Source organism: Ctenopharyngodon idella, chromosome 8 (assembly GCF_019924925.1).
Source record: "Ctenopharyngodon idella isolate HZGC_01 chromosome 8, HZGC01, whole genome shotgun sequence".
NCBI lineage: Eukaryota > Metazoa > Chordata > Actinopteri > Cypriniformes > Xenocyprididae > Ctenopharyngodon > Ctenopharyngodon idella.
The window spans coordinates 19,829,612-19,855,705 of NC_067227.1; the positions used below are offsets into that span (position 1 = coordinate 19,829,612).

Below are 26,094 nucleotides of genomic sequence, written 5' to 3' on the forward strand. Positions count from 1 at the left end.
TGAGAGGGCTCCAGGGTGGTCTTCCCTCACTCCTGCAGCCCCAGGGGCCAGGCGGGGGCAGCACACCATAGCTGTGGGGAGAACTGGCACATGGCCCTCACTACCAGGAATTTCCTCTCACTGACTTGCTGTTCTAGTGTTTGTGTTTTTAGCCAATTTGACACAATTATTTGCTTTGTGTGGAGATGACAGCTAATCGGATCTTGCGCGGGGAGAAAAGCGAAGGGATCTGGAGCAGAGAATAGTGTTACCTGCACATGCTACTGGGTGTTTCGCCCACTATGACAGTGACATTGTTCTGGCGGTAAGAGGTTTTGATGGTGTGGGTGACCGGATGCTCCATGTGAGGTCTGCCATATGCTAGCGGTGTCTGACCTCCATCGTCGTGATCTGCGAGTACGGGATCAGATGACTGGGTGGAAGTCACAATAAATACACAGTGTTAGAATTGGACTCTAAAATTATTTAACAAATCTTTCCACAGAAATTGTGATTCTCTCTCAAATAATTCTGGATTGATTACCTGTCTGGAATTTCAAACTACTTATTAATTATTATATAATTATTGAAAAGCAAATGCAGGACAAAAGATAACTAATACGGATAATGGAACGTAGCAGATCTGTATCTGCAGTGGATTTGTACCACAAAATGTATCATTTTAAACAGCCGAGGACAAAATGGCTGAACTGGCTGTATTTTACAACATCTTAAAGAAAATTACCAAACAAAAGTTACTGGTCTCAATTAGTCTGACTAATCTTTCCCCAAGTGAACACATCGAATTGGAGCAACTACTGAATCAACATTTGATTCACTCACTAAATAGAAGTTTTACATTTAGTCATGTCTGACAGCAAAAGGTTTGTGTAAATAAGGACTGTGGAAAAAAATCAGTTTTGTTACTGACTGGTTGTTCAAACATAGTTCAACATTTTTTGTTAATAAATTATATATAAATTTGAATACAAAAATTACTACCGATTTATATAAAAATACATCTCTCAAACATTAAAATGATACAAAGAAGATACTATTGTTAGTCGCACTCAAATACCACACACACACACACCAAAAAAAAAAAAAAAAAAGTACCACACACTCACTCTTTGTGTGTACTGCATAAATATAAAACTTGTAAAAAACCTCTGATGAATCCAGGAGCTGGTTAGCAGGAAGTTGCGAGTGCTTGTTGAGTTCAAACACATCTCGTACGGCAGCGCGGCTCAGGCGGTCTTCTGCTCTGCTGGAGCCCACTACCTTCTGATTCGAGTGGGTGTAACTCACGTGCTGAAGTCCACCTGTCAGTGAAGTCAAAACACTCAAGTATATTAGAACAAAGAGCACTGAACAAACTCAAGATGACTTCTCAAAATGCCAAAACTTTTTATTGTCTCTCTATTAATTTCATATACAGAGTCAATAAAAAAGCTTTGAAATTTTGAGAAGATTAGTTTCTGAAACACCCAATCGTGAAAGAAAATTTGCATTGGGTGTTTCAGAAACCAATCTTCTCAAAATGTCAAAACTTTTTATTGACTCTGTATATGAAATGAATAAAATGACTGGACTGAATGTGTAAAACAAACAACACAGCATGACTGCATTGTAATGTTATTAATTGTTATTCAGTTGTAAATCAATGTTGCGTGCACTTATTATTTATTTTATTTTTTTTATTTTTTTTCGTGTGTGTGTGTGGGCGTGTGTGTGTGTGGTCCTGGTAAACCCTGCGTTATGTGGACAAAATGTCCCCACAAAGATGGTAATATCTAAAATCCTTGTCCTTTTGGGGACATTTTTGGTCCCCATGAGGAAAACAGCTTATAAATCATACAGAATGATGTTTTTTTTTTTTTTGGTTAAATCTATTTTTGGATTGTTTAATTATATATTCTGTTTGTGATAATTGGTCAAAAAACAATAACGATATTGGATATACAAGATTATGTTAAATCCAGGTAAATACTCCAAGTTATACCTAATAATGAGTCCAATGTTCCAGCGTTTCCTTCATCTCTGGCCTGGGTTTTGTCAGATCCTAATGTTTTTCGGCTCTTTATGCCCAAAGACATTTGAGTAGTGTTGTCCTTCCCAGAAGATCGTCTGTGAGCTGATTTATTCTCCTTACACCTCACGCCTTCCTGAGGCACTTCATCTTCTGACGAAGAAAAACTTCCAATATCATCTTCAGATATTTTATCTGCAAACTTCACCCTTTTGTGAAAATGATTCTTGCCACCAGTTGTGCTGTAATTGTTGTGTTTGTGTGATCTTGGTGGAAGAGGCTCAAGGTTTGCTGACTCTTCTGATATTCTCTGTTGTTTACCATCAGTGACTCCCTCCATTCCTTCTTTGGATTCACTGGACAGATCCTGTGTCTTGGATGCTTGTCCCTTAATCATGGTGGGTTTTGCATAGTTATCCTCATCCTGACTGTGGCTACTAGAGTCTTCATCACTGTCCGTCTCCTGCAGTCCTCTCTGAGCCATTTGTCTCTGCAGCACACCATACAGGCCCATATTGCCAATACAGGTAGTACCAGCTCCCATCTGCTCTCCTGTGTGTGTTTCTGATGGCCTGGAGCAGCAGGGATCTTCATCCTCACTTGCACTGCTGAAGTCCAACACCCCAGCAGGTTTAAACCTAGCGCCTGCTGATCCACCTGCTTGCTCAGTAGCAGCATCTGCTGACTGGGGATCCTGAGGTAAATCAAAATGGTTCATTAGTTTTATGAAGATGATGTTTTGTTTTTTTTAACTATCAATATTTCTTTTATTATTTGTATAAAAATATGAAAAATAAGGACACAAACGATTTAGTGAGTTCTTCAAACAGTTTATTTTTTAAGTTTTTTGATTATTTTTATCTGGAAATTTTGTTCTATTTCATGTTGTGGTTTTTTTTTTTTTTTGTGAATACAAATGTTTTTTGGAAAATTGTTGGCACCAGTTTTTCTTTTTCATTATTTTATTTTTGTATTAATATATCTCAATTTATTTGCATCAAACTTTGTAGAAAACTCTCTCAACCAAGGAAACATCAAACTTTACATTAATTTATACTTCACACCAATCTATATTGAAATCTCTATAACATTTTTTTAATGGATAACATCTAAAACTAAATTTTACCACACTTTAATGATAGCGACATCCAGTTTTTAGCAAAACACTGATTTTAACAAGCCGAGACATTGCAGTCAGTGCCAATCCTCTTCAGAAATTCAATGTGTGAGGTTCTTTCCAGAAGAACAATTAGATAAGGCCTCTGCTGAGTAAATAAATGTGGTATAGATAGTATGTTTCTGTGTGGTCTTCACCATTGGGCTTCAGAGGGGGTTGATTACGACCATGTGTTCGCCCGTTATTCCGTGGGAACAGATAGATGATGGGAAAGAAGAGGGGAGGGATGGGTGGGAAAGAGAAACGTTTCAGACACGGGTCTGTGACAGGGTGGGTACTCACTGGCTCCTGCATCCTCTCGTCCAGTGCTTGAGTTCTGGCCGTCTTGATCCCCACCTCCACTCGGCCTTCCCTCTGTGAGCCAAATACATGATTCCCATCATGTCAATGAGAAGGAATTCATTTCATATAAACAGTTCATTAAAGGCATGTCATTAGGGATATGTATGATCAGCTGGGCCCTCACAGACAGTAAAACCCTGTAGATAGTTTCCACATGCTCATCAGAACCTCTGAATTATAAATTCACAATGTGCCCTAAAAATGTACATAGATTTCACAAGACTATGGCTAGAAAACTGAACAATGTAACATATATCAAATATATATATAGGACTTAGACGCTGGGTGTGTGAGTTGTTAGATAGAGAATGTGCCAACTGCAATGTTTTTGCCTTTTTACCTCCAGAATGCGATGGGTAAGACAGGTGCCATCAGTCTGCAGGCGGAAAAGGTTTCGGGTGCCAAACAGCTCCCCTGCCTTGCCGTCAGTACCCTGAACAGCCTCAAAGTAGCGTCTGGCATTCTCCCGACCAATCACTGACGACTGAAGTTGCTGTCAAGCAATAAAGGAGAGAAAGCAAACAGATCTCAATAAATTTTACATTATTTTAGTGTATTCGTATATATTTAGGTGTAATGATGAGGGAGCTAAAACTACAACTGCACACACCAACAAATGACTGTTAAACTGTATAGGAATGGTTTCTTCATATACATATATATGAAATGTATTACGTCCATTTTTTATGAACATACCTGTTTGTAAATCTGGCGCAAGTATATGATCTCCTCTACCGTTCCTAAAGAGATGAGTCTAAAAACCGTCACATCCCTACACTGGCCAATACGATACACTCTGTAAATTAAAACAGAAAGATTTACGGGTCCACACAGGTCTTATTGGGACTTTGATAAATTCCATACAACCTGAAAATGCAATCATAAAATACAGTAAAAACAGTAATATTGTGAAAAATTGCTGATTTGATGTTCAAGAAACATTTATTATCAATGTAGAAAACAGCTGCTTAATGGTTTTGTGGAAACCATTAAGCAGGCATCTTTAATAAATAAACAGTTCAAAAGAACAGCTTTTATTTGAAATATAAATCTTTTGTGTGTAACATTATACATTTCTTTACTGTCACTTTTGATCAGTTTAGTGCGTGATTGCGGAAAAAATTCAAATCTTTGAACATTGGTAGTAAATAATTTTGAGAATGATTGTCAATATTCAATATGCTGTCTTCCATCATTTTGGCATGCTGCTGTGAAATGCGAATACCTAATTATATGAATATTTCCTTTCATAACTAGGTTTGCTCACCTGTCAATAGCCTGGAGATCATTGGCAGGATTCCATGTTGGATCAAACAACACAACAACATTCGCTCCGATGAAGTTGAGACCAAGCCCACCCGCCCTACAGAAGAAACATGAAGATCAAAGTCATTGTGAATCAGACTTTCATGTTGTCGTAACTTTTGGGAAATCTTGTAATTAATAGGCATAACGAAACATAATAGCTTTTGGAGCCACACTCACAAAGTAGACACCAGACACAGGTTGACTTCTCGAGAGCTGTTGAACTCTCTCACTATCTTAACTCGGTCCTTAGACTTAGTGTTTCCATCCAGTCTGTGGTACTCCAGACCCTCGGCCATACAATAGCTTTCCAGAACATCTAACAGCTGTGAAAGTATAAAGAAAGATTTGTTTAACCTGATTCATGTTTAATAAAATTAGGACCGTCAATCAATTACAATGAACTGCAATTCCATATTTTTTAAAAAAACAATTATATAAATTATATACACTGATGAGACAAAATATTATGACCAGTCACAGGTGAAGTGAATATTACTGAACATCTCCTAACAAGACCACATATTAAGGTCAGGGTAGATTAGATGGTAAACAAAAGGGTGCGATTAATCGTGATTAAAATGTATCATCTATTGACAGCCCTAATATATATATATACACATACATACATACATGTGTGCGTGTGTAAATAGCATAGCAAACTTTTTGTAACCTCCTCACCTTGGTGGAAAGAGAGAAGAGTAGAACTTTGTCTTTCTTCGCGATAAAGTGATTTAGAAGCTTTTGCAGAACCTGAAACAGGAAGAAAAACAGGACACGCTTTTCAAAATGATGATGGCAGCAAAGACCATCTTGCTTATCATAACGAGAAAACACAAAGTTTTTCATTTAAATTGTAATGAGAAATAACACGTCAGTCCGTGGCCACTGGGTAGAGATTAACAGAGCAGGCTGTGTCTTTTCTTTCTATTGCTGATGTTTCAGAAACCAGCCGCCATTCTTGTGAGGATGCCAGTAACTCAACATCTGCCAATAACAGCACCCTCAAGATGCTCCGGCTAAAGGGAGGGGGAAACCTTTGAAAGGAAGGCCTGAAGAAACGTTAAATACTGTCCTTGTTATTTCTCAAGGAAGTGTATCCACAGCCTCTGAGGGAAGACAGCTCAGGGCCAGTGCTAGCCACAAGAGGGTTTATTAATCTCCATATTGCTAGGGAAAAATCCGGAATGGACTGGAAATGAAGATATCGTAGTGAAGCAAATTTTCTAGGCTGTTTGTTTGATGATGTGGGCACCCCTGATTCTAATAACTGTAATATGAAACTAAACATACTTTTACACTCAGGGTTCAACAATGATGATGGGATATATTTATCTTATACATTATTTTTATGTCTTGAAAAATTAAAACAATGTATTCAATATAGTTGTTGAAAATTCTGCTAATGTGTTGAAAACTACAAACCAATCTTTTTTCCATCATATGCAGGTCAGCAAAAGTGTGTGTAATGTGTATGAAGTTATAGAGTTACATTATAATTATGTCATCTTCAGCATTTTGTAGAGAAAATAACAACAAAATGAAATATTTACATTTAATGAGAACTGATTATATTCAAATATAAAAATGCATTGTTAAAAATGAAAATTGATAATTAGGAAAAATGCCTCACCTTCATTTTTCCACTGTACATGGGGTCAGACATTGCTTCAAAGGCTGCTTGTTTGCACCTCTCTGTGAAATCTGGAAATTTCCTAAAAACTTGCTCGCAAATGGCTGTCACATATTTTTCCTGTGGTTGGAAAAATTACAAAAAATATTTACAGAAAGATAATGAGGATGATAATAAAGACAATCTGTTCTTGATGGACAGAGTACATTTGATTCTAAATTTACTGCAAGATACATTCAATCAAAACTTAAATCTGATATACACTGATAATAATCAGAAATGTTTTTTGAGCAGCAAATCTGCATATTAAAATGATTTCTGAAGGATCACGTGACACTGAAGACTGGAGTAATGATGCTGAAAACTCCACTTTGCCATCACAGGAATAAAATACATTAAAATAGAAAACAGCTTTGAATTGTAATAATATTTCACACTATTATTATTTTTACTGTATTTTTTATTAAATAAAAGCAGCTTTGGTGAGCATAAGAGACTTCTTTCAAAAACATTACAAATCTTATAGACACCAAACTTTTGAACAGGCAGTGTATCTGACAACAATCCTTCACTGTTCCCACTACACCCGATTACTAACCTGTTTTTTGCTGGTTCCTTCTTTGGACTGCAGTAGTGCAACATGATTGGCAACCTTTCTCAGAATAGCCAGATAACTGAAGTACAGGTGTCTGACCGGCACGCCGTCGGCGTTCAGTTTGTAGCAGCACTTCTTCCGTGGACGGCCACTGCCACAATGACACTTTGCTGAGCTCTGCAACAGCAGGGTCACATCATCTGTGTCCAGCACTGCTCGGTACACTGTCCGCTGGAAGTCTGTGAGTGAGCAGTAGACAACCTGGAGAGGGACAAGACATGAAGGAGTTCAGAACAGAACCTGTACTATGAGAACTCATATTATAGCAGTTGATTTCTTTGACTTGAACTAACTCACTCGATCATCTTTCTTAGGTAGCTGGTCACTGATAATGGCCTTTGTTCTCCTGAGGAACCAGTGCGAGAGTTTTTTGGCAAGTTCCTGAACTGCTTTACGGCCTTCTGCTAGAGCTCTTTTTGTCACAGTGTGCTTCTGCCCCTGCTCAATGGGGTCTGAAAACCTGTTTTTAAAACCTACCAAAGTACCCAGGCATCCAGGAATGGCCCTATGACACAAAAGTGTTTTAAACAAATGAATGAAGAAATTCTCATTATCATAAGACAAAAATATATAACTTATGTTTCAAACCCCAGTCTACAAAAGCATCCAAGTCTGAGGGTCTCACCAGTCCATAACACACCACAGCTCCTCAAGGTTGTTCTGAAGGATTGTTCCTGTTAGTCCAACCCTCATTTTACATCTCATCTCCTTCATGGCCTGAGTGATCTGGGACCTGTGGTTCTTTATTTTGTGAGCTTCATCAACGATAACAGCAGCCCAATCAATGCTGTACAAAATTAAACATTATATTGTGTAATGTGAAAAAGATTATTAAATCGCAAAGAAAAGCAGAAAAAGAAATATGTTGAAAACTGCACTGACCAATGAACTCTGAATGTTTAAATATGATAAGAAATAATCATTTTAGCCAGTAACCATTTTGAAATATACTCAAAATAACTGAATAATACCATGCAAAAGTGTGGGTCAGCAAGATTTTGTTTTTCTTTTATTTGCGAGGACACATTAAAGTGATCCAAAGTGACGGTAAAATTGTGATAATGTTAAAAAATATTTTTATTTCAAAAATAAATGCTGTTCTTTTGAACTTTCTATTCATCAAATAATCCTGAAAAAAAAGTATCATGTTTCCACAAAAATATTAAGCAGCACAACTGTCTTCAACATTGATACATTGATAATAATAAGAAATGTTTTTTGAGCAGCAAATCAGCATATTAGAATTATTTCTGAAGGATCATGTGACACTGAAGACTGAAGTAATGATGCTAAAAATTCAGCTTTACCATCACATGAATAAACTACATTTTAAAACATATTGAAGTAGAAAACAATTACTTTAAATTGTAATCATATTTCACAATATTACTGTTTTACTGTTCTTTTGTATAAATATGCTACCTTTGGTTAAAAATCTTACCGACCCCCAAACAGCATATTTATGTGATGAAATAATGACACAGTAAACCACAAAATAAAACATGCTGCATAAAACAATAAAATAAACTGAACTCAGTATCAACAATATACCTGTTAAACTGGTCCAAACAGAGTCTGAGGGTCTCATAAGTGGTAAGAGCAATCTCACATCTTCCTCTCTGCACACGCGCCAGTTCTTCATCCTTCTTCACACCATGCACCACCACAACTCTAAAATGACCCCAAGTGTCTAACTCATCTTTCCAGTTGTAGAGGACAGAGAGCGGAGCCACAATGAGGAAAACCTGAATAGAGACAAACAAACAAACAAACAAACAAACAAAACTATTAAAGGGCTTTTAATGCAGTATTACACAAGAAAATCATGCAGTAAGGAAATAGTAGATCTCATATGCATAACAAAGCTGATACCTTCTGAACTTGTTCTGAAGGCTTCTGTGACAGCAAAAACTGTGGCCTGTTGTTCTCAACGTCTTTCCATGTACCAGTTTTCTGCAAAACTGCAGCCAGGAAGCCAATGACCTAAAAGAACAAAGGAAAGAGGAAAAATGAGCAGTCCTTACTGGGTTTATTCTATACATTGTAATATGTAGATTTGCATGCATTTACCTGAACAGTCTTTCCAAGACCCATGTCATCACCCAAGATGCATCCTCTGGATTTGGCATAGTTATGATAGATGAATTTAATGCCCTCTCGCTGATAGTCTCGTAAATATCGATTGATGGTGTATGGAACTTTTACATCACTTCCTGACAGCAGAAACGGCTCAGAAGGACCCTGGAGGCGTCTGGTTACTATGGAAGAGAGGCCTCTCATCCTCAAACTGAGGACTAGATGTTCTGACATTCTGGCCCTTTGTAGATAAGCCTTCCTCCTCCATCTCCATCAAGACAGAGTCCACATCAATACAGATGCTAACTAGATAATGGCTTGTTTAGTTGTGACAGACTTCTCCTTCGGAGCAGCACAAATGATGAAATCATTTTGGTGATCAGAGTAGGAGTTGTACGTTTGACCTGAAAAACAGAGGCTAAATAAATAAATTCCATACAAGACATATTATATGGAAATTGAGAACTTTGCTGAAAGGTTAAAAGCAAAGCTAAAGTATAGAACCGCCCAAAGTATTGTCATTATTAAATCAACATCAGCATGCTTTTTCCAAACAATGACAGTGAATGGGGACTGAGACTGTCATGCCAACACCTTCTTTATGAAGTAAGATAAAAGGAAAGAAAGCCGTGTAGTACATAGTAAGTATAGAACATGAGATGAGTAAATGATTTTTCCTTTCAATTTTCATTTTTTGGAGGGTGCTATCCCTTTAACTAAGCTCAGTTGTCTCAATCACTCATGAAGTCTGACACGAATCAAATCACTAAAATAATGTTCGTAAACAGACGGGTATAACATCACTAAAATTATTTATTTGATTAAATATTTATTTGTTTAAATCTATGTATTTTTACGCGTTGCGATCTCTTTAAATGCTGTTCTGAGTTCATTCGTAACACAGTGGAAGTCAGTTGGGTCTTACCATCATCATGAATTCATTTTATTCTCGATGTAGTTTCTGGGATGATCATGTATTTCTGGTGCCTGTAATGCCTTGACTGTGAGATAAACAAGTAGTTATTCCTCTGCATGTCCAATGTATTTTGATTTCGTTCACATCAACTTAGCAACATGCTGCATGCAGCGTCACAAGGGAGAGATTCGCGTTTATTTACCTATCTGTGTGTTGAGAGCAGCACTTTCCGTACAAGCGCTAAGAGAGAAACTACACGAATTATTAAATTAAATTAAAAATAATTGTAATAAATTAAAGATTAAATTAATAAACTCAGATCAAATAGCCTATATTTTAGCTCTTAATATTTATACTGTTAATTTTTCTATCATCAGTTTTGTTTTTGTTAAATAAAACTAAAAGTATTAAAATAATTGAAATAAATTAAATTGAAATAAAATAAAATAAAATATAAATATATGTTAGCTGAAATAAAATATAAATAATAGATAAGTTCTAAGATACAACTTAAAACTTAAAAAACATAGAAATGTTGTCTTGGCAACTAACTAAAAGTAAAATAAAAATGAAAGTTTAATAGAAATATTTAAAAATAATAAAAATGACAAAAACACAACAAAACTTACAAAAACTAATTCTTTAAATTAGCTTTTATATTTATATTTTTCAGTTTTCATTTATTTAATAATAAATACTATAATAAATTAAAGAATAATATGATAAATAATGCTAAAAAAATAATAAAAATCAGATATGCCTGATCTATGCAAACTGAGGCTTTATTGTTCTACTTGGTGCAAAAAAGGCACATATTCTGTCTAAGCACCTGATCAATCATATGCTGACAACCAAATCTTCAAATCAAAATATTTTTAATTGCAGTTAAATATGGAAGGTTGTGTCTGGGAACCAGACCAGGGGTGCGTTTCCCGAAGCCAACTATGGTTGCAATTTCCGTCATTACCAACTCAATTCAACGGAACTTGCGACCATAGTTGGCTAACTATGCTTTTGGGAAACGCACCCCAGACCAGTGCAAATTAGCACAGCAATAGATCTACATTGGTAGCTAGGCTCAGACTGGAAAAGTTCCACTCATTTGTTTGACATCCTCTTAATGTATATCTTCTCAGTAGATTATGAGCCTCTTTCCAGGGAGCCACCAAATCTGCTAATTATGGTCAACGAACGCTGTTAATGGCTTTGCTCAAGGGTGGTCCATATCTCTTTAACACATTCATTCTGACTGACCTCACCATTACCACCCATCTTGGGTGGCTGTTTTTTCATAGGGGGCAAACAGACCCATGCGCTTCAGTAGAAGAACAAGTGTTGTGTTCGACCCAGTGCTATGCCTACTGCTATGTAAACCATCTGTCATGACTGTTTGGGCTTCTTTATAAGAACATCTCCAGCAGCTGCCCAATAAATTCCCAGCGTTGAGAGAGGAGGAACAGAAAGTTTCATTTTTGTCTTGCAGTGTACCATAGCCGAGCGGACAACACAGGCTTCCTCCTCATCTTTAGCTTGGATAACAATAACGACAAGCTGTTTCCTTAGGTTTTCATTCACATTTAGGCCCTCTTGATTGTTTCTACCACAAATATCCTCAGTCTTTCAGGTAAAACGTTTCCTGAGGAATAATGTTCAAATGGAGACACATCAGGCTCTTCCTGAGCAATAAATGCTCTTAGATGACTTTCCTACAATAGGCCACAGTGTTGTAATTTTGAACTCCAGGCACATTATGTTGTCCCGTACAGTAGTGTAAAGGGCATTTTTCATTAGCAGTGTGAGATGGCAGGCAGCAGAGACCACTGAAGTTCCCCCTCACTGCAGATGCTGAATGGGAGATTTGTCCTCTTCTCCCTGTGCTTAGGAAATTCTCCATCTGTGTTTCACAGACTTTCTCCCATGAGTCACTCAAACTTAGAAAGCCAAAACCAATTACTGCTATGCCAAAAATGACAGTTTCAATTTCATAAAAATTGATTATGGAAATTTAAAAAAGGATTTTGTTGATGTTATTGTTTTTATTCCTGTATTAGCTTGCAGTAACTGGAATATATATGTGCAACACACCAGACCAGACGTTTTTGAACTTGTTGATGACACAAACCATATGATGATCCTATTGTGAGGGACCCCCTTCCTAAAATATAAAGACAGATATATATTTAATGTATCAAAACCCATTTCTACTGTATAAAATATTATCTCAATTTTTTATATATAAAACAAAAACTATGGCTGTCAGAAATAATATTTTTGTGATTGTGATGACTTTTTACCAGAATTTAGAATGCTTTGGTTATAATGTAATATGTTAAAAGACGTTCTTTATAAAAAACAAATAAATAAATAAACACAAACAAACAAACAAGTAAAATATGATTTCATGGAATTAATGAATGAATGAGGGTTCTAAATAAATAAATAAATAAATATGGGTTCTTGGGGGAATGGAGAAATGAATGAATGAATGAATGAATGAATGAATGAATGAATGAGGGTTTTGGGAATGAATAAATGAATGAATGAAAGAGGGTTTCAGGTATGAATGAATGAATGAATGAAAGAGAGTTTCAGGGAATGAATGAATGAATGAGGGTTTCAGGGAATGAATGAATGAATGAGGGTTTCAGGGAATGAATGAATGAATGAATGAATGAGGGTTTCAGGGAATGAATGAATTAATGAATGGATGGATGAATGAATGAATGAGGGTTTCAGGGAATGAATGAATGAATGAATGAGGGTTTCAGGGAATGAATGAATGAATGAGGGTTTCAGGGAATGAATGAATGAATGAATGAATGAATGAATGAATGAGGGTTTCAGGGAATGAATGAATGAATGAATGAATGAATGAATGAAAGAGGGTTTCGGGGAATGAATGAATGAATGAATGAATGAATGAGGGTTTCGGGGAATGAATGAATGAATGAATGAATGAATGAGAGTTTTGGGGAATGAATGAATGAATGAATGAATGAGAGTTTCAGGGAATGAATGAATGAATGAATGAATGAATGGGGGTTCCAGGGGAATGAATGAAAAAATAAATAAACAAACAACAAACAAACAAACAAAAGAGGGTTCTGGAGAATGACTGAATGAGGGTTCAAGGGGAAGTAAATAAATAAACAGGGGTCTGGGGATAAAAAAATAAATAAATAAATAAATAAATAAATCTTCCTCTAAACATCAACTACATAAACAGCTTACAGACTACAGTCAAAATACACTGTAAAAGAAAAAAAAAAAAAATCTGTAAAAAAAAAAAAAAAAACAGATATTGTACTGGCAGAAAATTACCAGGTTATTATCCAGTAATTTTACGGACATTTCCGTTAACCCTAAAACACAACGCAATGATGTTCAAATACAGGTAAAAACACCTGTAAAAAAAAAAATAAAAAAATACGGAAAATTCCGTCAAATTAATATAGTACATTGTGCCCTATTTTTACAGATTTTTTTTAGAGTATAGACAGCGTATAGACACTCAATAGGTTGTAATGTCTTTACTCACATAATTTCTAATTTTCTAAACTTTTTTGACACAAGGGATTTTTGGATAGACATTTTTTTAGTGCTAACAACAATACGCTTGTACGCTTATCCCACCTAACCTTCTTTTCATTTACGAAAAATTAAATATGTGGCCTACCCTGGAAATCCATCAACAAATAAAACTGCTACTACTAGTTTTTTTTTTTTTTTTTTACATTATATGAACAGAGTGATTATAAGACCTTCTGGGTTTGCATTACTATTCCTTTAGTCTTTTCCCAATATATTCCTCACCAATGCATTTCTTCATATCAGCAGTAAAGATTTACAAAATCTCCTTTCTGTCGAGCTGGAAATTTCAGCTGTGTGTGAGGTCTGTCTCTAGCAGATTCCAGAAGTTTTGCGTCATTTCCCCACGTCTCTGTTTGTGTGGTCAACATCACAGACACACCACTGAATCTTTCAAACAGTCTGAATGAGGTGTCTGATAGAATCGTAATATTTTTCCCAGCCCTTCATCCACAAGGCATCAGTTTTCTTTCCCATACAGATTTGTCATGATATATAGGGCCTGCTTACTATTAAAACTGTAAGGATGCACACAATTAAAACTTTCATGTAAACTACTAGCGTGTCTCAGTGAGACATAAGCGGCTGATTTGTGGTTGAATTCACCAGCGCCTCATGCTTGCAAAATAATTCTAGATTTCTGGAACGAGTACATAGAACTTTTGTGATTTCTTTGGACCCGGCTTTGGCAACATGTGCCGCATTCTGTCAGCTATTTACTCTCACTGTTAATTTAAAATGTCACATGGCCCAGAATATTAATGCCTTTGGGGTGGAAAGGGCTTCTCTTTTCTTTCTTTTTCCTTCCTCCTACCTGTTTTTTTCCTCATTTGTATATAAATGTAACTGTCCACACGTCAATAGTAGTTACTTAGAAATTATTTTTGAATATACTTGCTATCAAAGATGTTGCCCACATCCAAGACAGCGACAAATAGAGTGCTGCCATGCGTTTCAATGTAGATGTATACTTGAACATTCTCCAAGCTTCTTGAACTAAATCCAGCCCCTTTATCCCTCTTCCTTTGTCTCTCTCACAGGCAATTATACAACCACAAGCACACACTTGAAAAGCACACACTGATCGTCTTGAAGTGGGGTCTATTATGGAAAGGCACAGAAACTAGTTGCAGAAAGAGCGCAAATAACAGAACTACTTTACAAAGTTCACTATTTATTTATTTATCGTCGTTCCCATCATCTGCTGGCATCCTCTTGAGGCTTTGTGGCACAAATTATTTAACTCAGTGAGCTACATCGCCAAATTCAGGCTGACCTGAATTGGATGGGCTGGTCTCTTTTGTCCTGCATTGAGATGGAAAGACTGGATGAAAAAAAAACATATTTACAACTGAAGCGGCGCTCATTATGCCGGGACCCCATAGAGGGCCCTTTTGTTTGTTGACTTGAGCTACAATAAACACATCAAGCATCCAATATAACTCTCCCTGTTCTATCATCAAAAGCCTCGATGGGCCTCTTACTGGTCTGAGACTGATTTGATAAGCAAACAAAACCCAAGACCAATGAAAAAACCTGCTGGTGTTGGCATTTTTGGAGTGCTCTGATACAGTTGGTAGGAATCGCCTATTCATCCCTGCAGCTAGACGTTCTCCCGCCACCATTGGACACTGGCACGGTGGCATGGTTTTTATGTGCCACCATGGACCAACAGTGATGCATTACTGAACAGAAAAACAAAGGCTTTCTAAAATGTACCAGCTCAGCAGAACCCAGTGTCCACGTCCCTGGCACGTACAGTATGATAACAAATCGTTCTACTTCAGTGCAGAGGAATTATTCTGTTTAGCGTTTGAGGGATAATACTTGCTCAAATACAACATTTAAACACATCGTCGTATCATAAATATTTTATTTTTGTAATATGAATAGGCTAATTCTATATGATAATACTTTTTTATCATTCCTTCATCAATTATTTGTGTTAATGTGTTAATACTTATGTATAGATTTTATTATTTTTCCTTTAAGACTTTAGATTTTTAAGCATAAAATCATACAATGAAAAAAATAAAATATACATTGTGTAAATGATTAAACTGATAATTTAAACAATGAAATAGGCATAAACCTTTTTGGTATTTATTGTGTGAAAATTATTTATATATTATATTATATTTACACATCAGCTGTGCCCTCATTTTGATTTCACTTTTTTTAACTTTAGTTAGTGTGTAATTTTGCTGTTAGAGCATAAACAACATCTGTTAAGTTACGGCGCTCAAAGTTCAATGCAAAGGGAGATATTTTCTTTTAAAGAATTCTCTGTTTAAGGAATTGAGCTACAATTCTCTGTTTTAACCCTAAAATTTATATAAAACCTGCCCCCGAGAACACGCAACAAAGGTGGCGAGGCCATGTTGGGCTGCTTTAGAGAAGAGGAAGAGTTGTTGTAGTAGAGTGTTGTTAACATAGTCATTTTGCGCCGGACTGCTTCACAAAAGAGGGTCAATTCGATGCTGGATTTGCACAAAAGATTAACATGACGGCACATGCTAATCAATGAGTTGAATGAACTCCACAGCAACTACTTAAATTTATCCACTAACCATTCAGAAACGTCCAGAAGCATTATAAAAGTTGTAACTTCTTACTGAGTCTCTCCATCAGTGTCCAACTCCGGTTTAAACATGTAAGGCTGAACAACGTTACTGACAATCGTCATTTTGGCTCCGTGAGATTCTCCAGCTTTGTTGTTGTTGAGCAACTGAAGCACGAGCTGTTAAAGCTCCGCCCTCTTCTGGAAAGGTGGTCGGGAGCAGCAGCTCATTTGCATTTAAAGGGACACACACAAAAACGGCATGTTTTTGCTCACACCCAAATAGGGGCAAATTTGACAAGCTATAATACATTATCTGTGGGGTATTTTGAACGGAAATACATTAACAGACACATTCTGGGGACACCAGAGACTTATATTACATCTTGTAAAAGGGGCATTATAGGTCCCCTTTAAATACGAAACATGCAATGTGTGAAGAAAAGTCAAAGTACATATTTTTATTGTGCGTTATTTCGTAATCAAATCAAATTATGGAAAAAGGAATGAAAATAGACTTATTTAGCCTATGAAATGCTATGGAACATGCCTTCACAAGTAGCTGGTTTTACAAGGTGTAATTTTGTCCAATTATGCAAAACGTTGAATGAAAAGAGTGAAAAAAGTTTTTTTTTTTTCAAAATGGTAGATATAAAATTACCTTTCGCAAGACAAAGGAGTCCAAAAATGTAATTTCCTCCACAGAATGTTATTAAACAATTACATTCTGAAAAAGATTTGACCTTGTAAATGCCCTTATCACTACAGAGCCCCTAAAGGGACACGGTGGTGGAAAAAATATGGGATGAGAAGAAGCTTTTGCGTTCACTCACAAAACCTTTGCATTCCCCCGAGAAACATTGCGTCCACTTGCAAAATGTTTTGCACTCCCCCAAAAAACTTTGCGTGTGCTTGCAAAGAACACAAAGGTTTTGCGAGCGAATGCAAAGTTTCTCAGGGGAATACAAAACTTTTGCTAAAGAACGCAAAAATCTCTGAAATATTTTTTTTCCCTCCCATCTCATATTTATTCCATCACCATGTCCCTTTAGGGGCTCTGTACTAGCCTATGTGGTGGAAATGCTCATGATGTTTTAAAAAATCAACCAATAAGCTAGTTTAACTTCTTAAGTTTAAAGTCCACAGTGCCCATAGTTACAGAAACACCCAGGCGTGCTGTGACAATCTAGATTGTAAACATGTTCATGAGATGTATTAAGTGACTGAAGAGTTGCTGGCATCAAACCACAATACACATAACCATCCTCAGTGACCTCTCAGAACCGATTCTCACACCATTGCCACATAAGGGAATTGTTTGTAACTCACGGTATGATACTCTCTCTCTCTCTCATCTCTTCTTCTTTCTTTGTGTGTGGCCCATCTTTAAATAAATCATTTTCTTACGCTGCCTATGATCAAACAAAATTGAATTTTTTTATATATATAATTTAAATAAATGTATGTGGGTAAATGTATACATATTATTATATGTACATACATAGTTTTTTTTTTTTTTTAATGGTTCCATGAGGAACCTTTAACATCCATATAACCTTACCATTCCACAAATTGTTCTTTATAGAAAAAACAAAGATGTTTCTTCTATGGCATCACTGCCAAAAAAGAAAATATATTTTATATACAGTATATAACAAAGGACTAGTTGTACTAAAGATAAGGTTGAGGGGATGAGACTTCGTCTTTATTTTCTTATCCTGTTTGGCCACTAGGGGGAATGCAAACAACAAGTAATCAACTGTGTCCTCCTTGTGTTGTTCACACTGGCTCTACTACAGCTCACCACATCCAAAAGAGTCGCCTTCATCTGACCCAACTGAAACAGTAAAACTCTAATACAGTCACACAGTGGCATTGGTTACACACATAAACGCCACTGAAGGCAGCGTCAGTGACCTGTGGTTTCATAAATACACTCATGTGGGTGGTCATAAAGCAACAAATATTATACATTGATACTGTCTTTCAGAAGTTCACTTCATGTTTTGGGTCATGTTTAAGCACTGATACCAGATAGCAAGCTGAGCGCAGAGGCGTTCTGCCTATGAGCGGTAAACTAAATACTTCTTGGTGTGTGGTCTTATACCTCCCAGGCTTGTTCCGGGGAGCTTGCGCTCCTCCTGGGTTCCAAGAGGGGAAAAAAGTCCAGCACAATAAAAGGAATGTTCGTCTTTACCAGAGAAACCACGTGTCTCTATTGTGTTAAATGTCGATGCAAACACAGACATGTCTACATAAGAAATGATTTGGGGGAAATATTTGAGGTTTTATTTTGACAACAGTCATAGAGGCTTTTTAACTCATTATGCTTTAGTCACATATGCACATTTGAAATGTTAAAATACATGCTTTAAGCAGTATTACATTGTATTTGCAATGCCAAAATGAACATTCTGTCATCATTTACTCACCCTTATGTAGTTCCAAACCTGTTTGCGTTTGTTTTTTCTGTGAAACACAAAAGAAGATATTGTGAAAATATTGTTGTTCATTAAGAAGTAAGAATTTTAAATGATGATAGAATGGTAGAATGATAGAATTTTTAGGTGAATTATCCCTTTAATGAGCACATGTATGTCCACATGTACATGAACTGTAAAGAACTTAGTAAACTGTTAAATAGTGCTATATAAAACCTCAATTTTGCCATCATGAACCTTTTGACTCTTGAGACTAGACCTATGCTATAAAAAAGGTTGCATTCATATATGTACGATATACATACACATGCAAACACACGCTTGAATCATGTCTGTGTTAATCAAGAGAGTCTGACCGTAATTCTGAGTTGTGTTTGTATAAACTGCCTGTCAGTAACAATCCTCACAACTTCAGGAAAGACCTGCTTGCTACAGACATGAACTAAACACATAAGAAGAGACACACTAAATGAGGGCGACTCTTGGTTGTGTAAAACTGACTGCGCTCAGACAATTAACTGTACCAGGGAATATAATCGTAGTTATCGAAGTGATAAAAAATGAATTCTACTCTCGAAACAGTCATCCAGAGTTTTAAACTTGTTAGGGACATAATTCTTAAATGATATGAAACCAATTACAAACTAAATGCAATTATAAATGTAATATATAATCAAAAACATCAGAAGTCTTGAAAACTTGGTGCCAGTGCTCTTTTTGTGGGGCCCGATCAGGATTTTCATTGTGCTTACAAATTGAAAGAAGACAGGCATCTGCTTAACAAATACAAATGTATGAAGTGTTTATTTTCCCAAGATTTTCCTCTCGGTCGCTACCACGTGCAAACACCCCTGCAGCACATGTGGCCATATGTCTTCTTGAATGCTGTGTTTGACAGTTAGGAATAATCACTTTCATAATACAAACAAGTTCTGGCACCGGCCCTCACTGTGTAAGCTATCTGACCAAAAGACAAAAGGTACGTCAGTGAAGCTTTCCAGGTGTTCCACTGAATCTGTGTCAGTCCTGCATCCCAGATTGGAGATAAACCCGGTCTGAGACACATAAAAAGAAGTTCATTCATTCTGAGCTGTCTTATTGCTCATTATCATCAATATGCTTGTATATGATTAACACCTGGTGTTTATTTTAAAGATAGTTTGAGAAGAAACGTATTTCCATTTCTGTCCATTTGTCAAGATTTATTAAAGGGGATGTTCATCTGCTGCACTTAATTTACCTGCCACGTCAAAAAGACCAATCAGATTTTCTCACATCTCACTCCCACAAAGATATGAAATGACAGCAGAGGTTAGGAATGAGCTACTCCCAATATTACAGAATCCTTTGAATGACAATGCTGAGAAAATGTGAGATTTACTGATGAATGACATTCAAAGAAACTAGAAAGTGTGTCAGTCTGACTCGGGACAGTTCATAGAAAAATCAATGAATTCTGTCATCATTTACTCACTCTCATCCAAAGGCAAGACTCTCTATTTCCATGGAACACAAAACGAAGATATTTTAAAGAATGTGGTACTTTACATAAAATGAAAATAAATCGAGACTAAAGCAATCAAAGTAGCTATAATCACAGCTGCCAACTCTCTCAATTTATGCCAAATAACAAGACAACGCAAAATAATCGCTACAAACCTGCTTGTGGGATTTTTTCCCCATCAGCATTGCATGACTGACCTCAAAAGTTGTTATCGTGGAGTCTTGACTAATTATAACCTATTTCACTATTGTATAATGTTTATTACATTAAATGCGTAGACAACATGCTTGCAATATAAAATGAATGCTTATTGCATAATAAAACAAACTGGAAACAACACCATGCCTAAAAATGTATTTTTTTTTTATATAAGGATAAGGATTGTTGTAATTAAATGTATTGTAATTTAATAATAATTTTACACAATAATAGCAATGTGGTTTAGTATATAATATTACTATTATAAAATTTTAATAAATTAATTGTCATGCTAAGTACACACAAACATCATTCATTTGAAATATGTAATTGGGAACTATATTGGAAGTAGGGCTGTGAATCTTTGGGTAGACAGCGAATCGATTCGATTCACAATTTATTGGTGTTCGATTTGATTCAAGAACGATTTTTGCAAATTCAGAACGATTCGAGTCGAGTCGATTCACTTCCGTTAAACTTCAGAATTTTATCTTATATAAAATACCGGTGACATTTCCACGCAATGAAAGCGTTTTATTTCAACAGTAGTGACCAAGCAAAGACTTGGCAGCTTTATCATTGGCTTGAGCGGTTTGACTCAGGACTATTGTCTCAATACAGAGCTGTCATGTGCTCATGTGAATAGCAGTGGCCGTCCTGAGGACAGCTCAAATGCGGGCTTCTCAAAAATGTGTCAATGAGAGCTACGGAGTGCGAGCGCATTCCAGTGAAAGGCGGTAAAGAGTGCAGCGCGTGTCTGTGAAGGAGAGCTGTGAGGGCTCGAGTGACGCACACAACGTCTCCATCAATTCGTGCATGTAGTAATTTAATGATTATATATTTTAAAGCACTGAATCGCTATAGAATCGCGATTAATCCGATTCTTAGTATTTTACATCGATTATCGACCGAAATTAACGATTCACGATTCACGATGTTTCAAGATCGATGCATATGCATCGTCAGGATTTGTAATCGATGCATCAAGAAAACGAGTGAATCGTTACACCCCTAATTGGAAGCAAAAAACACTTAATATAACATAAACTAAGCTAACAGGCTAATCGGGTAGATGTATGCTATGCTAGTACATAAGCTAACTAAAAAACAGTAAGTACGAGAAATGCTTTATTTCACAACCTATAGCTTCAGTTATATACTAGTATATAAACCATGTAATTTAAAAGACATTAATGGTCATTATAACCAGGGGTGCACATAACTTTTTTGGTCTGGTTCTCAAGGGAGCACCTGGAGATGTTGCTTGGTACTCACACTTTACGCGACACACTTATCCTAAAAGCTGTCCTCATCACTTTCCTCCTCACTGCTCTCCTCACTATCTTCTTTTCTCTCGAACATGGTAGATGATGATAATGATTTTTTTATTTTTTTATTTTACTAACATTAATGACACAGACAACAGCAAGAATATTAGGCTGCTGTCACTTTAAGAAGGAAAGCACGGACCGAATAACTGACACACATTCGGTTTCTTTCTCAGCTATTCACTTATGACATAACCAAGAGAATACTGGCCGAGACAGGTATTTTGACATAATTTTGTGTGTATGTGTCCATTCAAGCGCAAGTAAACGCGAAAGAGGAATTAATATGGGTTATGCACAATCTAACTTCTGATTTCTGTAAAACAGATTAGACCGCTTCCGGTTTAGGTCTTTTGTATGTGCTTCATGAAAAATTAGTTGTTTTATGATGAGCAAGAGATGAGCATAACTGATGTCCCCCACATGTGCAGATTGATATTTAAAAGCTTTTTTGATTTTTCTTCTTCACACTAACGTTTAGATATTTAATAGAATAAAACACCTATAACAATGTGAGGTAGATTCGCTGATTACCTTAAAAGTCGTCATAGATATGCTGTAATTTCATACTGCTGTCACAGTTTTTTTCAATTGCTAACATACTTTTTTCCAATCTGTAGTCACATTTTCAAATCTCTAAACACATTTAGCAGAACATCCGTCTGTTGTGGCCATACCATTAACACAATTCATGTCGTTTTCACACAAAATGCAGTCAATTAACATGTTTCTAAAATGCTTACATTTTCTTTTCATATAAGCTTACCCCATACCAAAATCATGGATCTTTCTCATCTTATTTGCAAATGCTTAAACACAGCAAGTCAGAAATGAAGACCTAATGTTCCAATCTTTGAATATAAAATAAAACCTATACTTTTGCAATAACAGCAGTACTAGAAAAGTACTGGGAAAAAAATATAAAACAAATACTGAAACAATTGATAAGCATTTTTAATTAGCAGATCACTGAAATATTTAGAAATAGCAGATTCCAATCTCAGTTGGAGTTACAGTCAGGTGTTGAATTTATTTTCATTACATGGACACACAGTAAAATAGGACTCTTTGAATCGGATTTGTTCAGTGTGTATGAAGAACAACACAGAGGAGCAGAAAGAAAATAATATCTGGATAAGGGAGAGGAATAGATGAAGGAGGAGAGGAGAAGTTGGATCAGGACAAGGGAGAAGAAGAGGTATAGGAGAGGAGTAAGAATGAGTGCTGCATTGTGCATCTCTATGGTTTTCCCCCTTACACATGTAGAACCTATGAAAGCTTATTTCTGAAAATAATTGTGGTAATTGTGACTTTTTATCTCACAATTATGACTTTTTTTCTCTCAATTCTTAGTTTATATCTCACAATTCTGAGGAAAAAAAAGTCAGAATTGTGAGATGTAAACTTACAATTGCAAAATAAAAAATATTTTTGATAAAAAGTCACAATTACCTTTTATGCTTTTTTATTCTGTGGTGGAAAAAAGCTTTCATAATAACCAAAGGCCATGTATGTTGGATTTTGTTCTTGATCAATGGCAGCAATTTCATGTTTCCATTTCAGTTAAAGCTTTATACTACAACGATTTTACTACAATGATTCCACTACCACTGTTCCATATTTACAAAATATGTGGTCTGCATAGGGCACTAGCTACCAAGGGGACACCATCCCACCCTCTATATGGGGGCAACATCAACACCACACACCCAACCCCAGAAAGAGATTTCAACCAAGGGGGACACTGAAGTTCTGCATAGGGGACACATTTGACCAGTAGCTGCCCTGAGCAATTCTGTTACATTCTTCTTCTTCTACTACTGTACATTCTATAAAATAATGACTCACTTCTGTTGCCAAGAATGCACACATTCAACACTTAACCAAAAATGTAGAATGGCTTACATGCATTATACTTTTACTGCAGTAAAAGGAAACTGAATTTTAGAAACTATGGATTTTATATTTTCTGCAGGTAGAACTGAAACATGACAAGTAATGCAGTTTTCACAATGCCATCAACTGTTCGTATTTTGACAGTCATTGCACTATGATTGACTACACTTTCATGTTTGATAGAAAACTAGCTATGTTTTGACAGAACGACTCGATTTTGAATCAGGTTTGCTGTGTTTTGATAGAGTTAGTATATGTTGAAAAAGGTTTTTAGCATTTTGAAATGTACAGTTTGTGTCTATTTAACAAAATATGGTTTTGGGCAGAAAATTAACTATTTGGCTAATTGTGTGACGTATGTGTGTTGCTTTGTTAAGAGTTTAGAAAACGTAATTTAAGTATTGGTAAATGCTTGTTAGCAATTGAAAAAAAACGGTAACACTTTCTCTGACAAGTGGATGCAATGAGACCAGTTTTCCGGTTTGGTCATGTGACATTTGAAATATTGGTGCTCAAGCGCTGTCTGACTCTCAGCGTTGCCAATTTAGAGATTTTGTCTCTAGATTTAGAGAGAGATTTTCTCTCTCTCTCTCTCGAGTTGAGTTTAAATATTATAAAGAGATGCAGGATTTGGACACCTTTGTATTGCAGTGGTGTTTTAATGAGGGTTTTTTTTTTTTTTTTTTTGTAGCTACTGTGTTTGGGGGGGGGGGGGGGGGGGGCTAATTTTTAGTCTTTTGTTGTGTTGATTGGTTTTGTGATGTTTTTTTGGTACTGATTTATTAAAAGTATCGGTTAAAAATAATAATAATAATAAAAATATCTCTCTCTCTCTCTCTCTCTGCGTGCGGGCGTTTCGGGTGTGAGACTGTGCGCACAGATAACAGCTCGCGAGTCCCAATTTTCACCTCATTGGCGAGACAAAACACGTCCAAATAATAAACTTTCACTCTATGATGGTTAAATTTAGCAGTTAATCTGCGAACCGTTGGACCTTATCCGTACGGATCACGGATTAACTGCAATCCGTTGCACACCTAATAATTAAAGAACACTTCATGATTGCTATTTTACCAGAGATGGAAATAAATCCTACTCCAGTAAGTAAACGTGCCCCTGTGAACCGGTACTCAAAAGCGCTTCCCTCCATATTTTCTGGCGCGCATCGTTTATTTTTACCACGCATGCGCACCTGCGCACCACTAATGTGCACCCCTGATTATAAGTCATAACGTGATTTTGCAGGAATTATAATCAGGCGTTAAAAATACTATCTATTAAAAGTCCGTTGAACCAATGGGATCACTCTGGGTCCTAAAGGAGACTCGCCACACCGGTTGCAGTGTTTTGAATGGTAGCCTACTCACTGGAAGTGACAATTATCGTGAATGACCATTTTGGTTTATTCCTTACACAACCTATGGCGTCAAAAGACTTTAAATGGATTACTTTTATGATACTTTTATGATGTTTTTGTGTCCTTTTTGAATCTTCCTCTTTACAAAAAGAAAGATACCATACAGGTTTGAAACAAGAGTGCAGGAAATGCTGATGAGAACAGATTTTTGCAATGCAATGAAACCATATAATGCAATTACATATTTTTTTTGTCAAATGTTATACTGTAAACCACTTTTTAATGCGCATGAAAACGATATCTAAAAGATCTCCCAGGGCACAATTTCATTCATCTGCCTTCCTTGTTATGGCATGTTAGACATTCTGCAAATTACTTTATGCTGACTTTTGGTGTGAGTACAGTACAGTAAAGAAAGAAAGAAAGGAAATTGGTAGATATTAAGTCACACCAAACATACTTTCAACATATATCCCATGTCTTTCTGCATTCATCTTTTAGTCTGAAAATGAATAGGCTTTGGCTAATAGGACACAAAGCCTTGTTCTTATACTTCGTGATATGTATAGCATGGTCTTATTGTCAGCAACCTCCATCAAAATATCACCCTGCAGGTTCACGGTCCCTGGAGACCTGCAACTGGACCTCAACATCTGCACCACACCTCTTCCCTTCTCTCACCCAATCACTCGATCAGTAAATGATGTGTTTTCCCCAAATTATTTCATAAGTGCTAACAGGCTCTCAGAGTCACCAGCGATTGTGCGCTGAAGAAAGAAGGCAGTAAATCTACAAAGCAGACATTGATTGGACCTCAAATAAAGCTAAACACCACACATTTGAAAAGCCAGTGCAGGTTTGCATTGTATACTTGACGTTTTATAAAACGGTGTGATGAGAGGATAGGAATAGAGTTCACATAGCAAAGACATCTAAATAACTAATGGAGTGCGGTATTTTGCTCATGCTTTGTCTCAGAGTGTATAATCCAAGCATGGCCTGTGGTAAATGACTACAGATGTCTCTCTGTCATATGTCAAAAGTAATAGTAAACATGATGAATAATATGTCAGAGCCTGAAAACATCAGATTTGATTTAACATGCGGACA

The 26,094-nt window shown here is 36.4% G+C and overlaps 1 protein-coding gene across 1 annotated transcript in view; it reads right to left on the bottom strand.

Moving 5' to 3' along the window:
• The window catches only part of ercc6l2 (excision repair cross-complementation group 6-like 2), a 23,613-nt gene extending 13,289 nt beyond the window's left edge, over positions 1-10,324 (bottom strand). The window contains 18 exon segments of the mRNA XM_051903278.1: positions 252-412; positions 1,147-1,301; positions 1,982-2,702; positions 3,468-3,539; positions 3,868-4,020; positions 4,224-4,323; positions 4,795-4,890; positions 5,013-5,158; positions 5,514-5,585; positions 6,466-6,585; positions 7,064-7,321; positions 7,418-7,625; positions 7,746-7,907; positions 8,672-8,865; positions 8,993-9,103; positions 9,191-9,361; positions 9,363-9,600; positions 10,122-10,324. Coding sequence (XP_051759238.1) covers positions 252-412; positions 1,147-1,301; positions 1,982-2,702; positions 3,468-3,539; positions 3,868-4,020; positions 4,224-4,323; positions 4,795-4,890; positions 5,013-5,158; positions 5,514-5,585; positions 6,466-6,585; positions 7,064-7,321; positions 7,418-7,625; positions 7,746-7,907; positions 8,672-8,865; positions 8,993-9,103; positions 9,191-9,361; positions 9,363-9,470 — 3,008 coding nt within the window. The 5' untranslated portion in view covers positions 9,471-9,600; positions 10,122-10,324.
• Between the last annotated feature and the right edge of the window lie 15,770 nt (positions 10,325-26,094).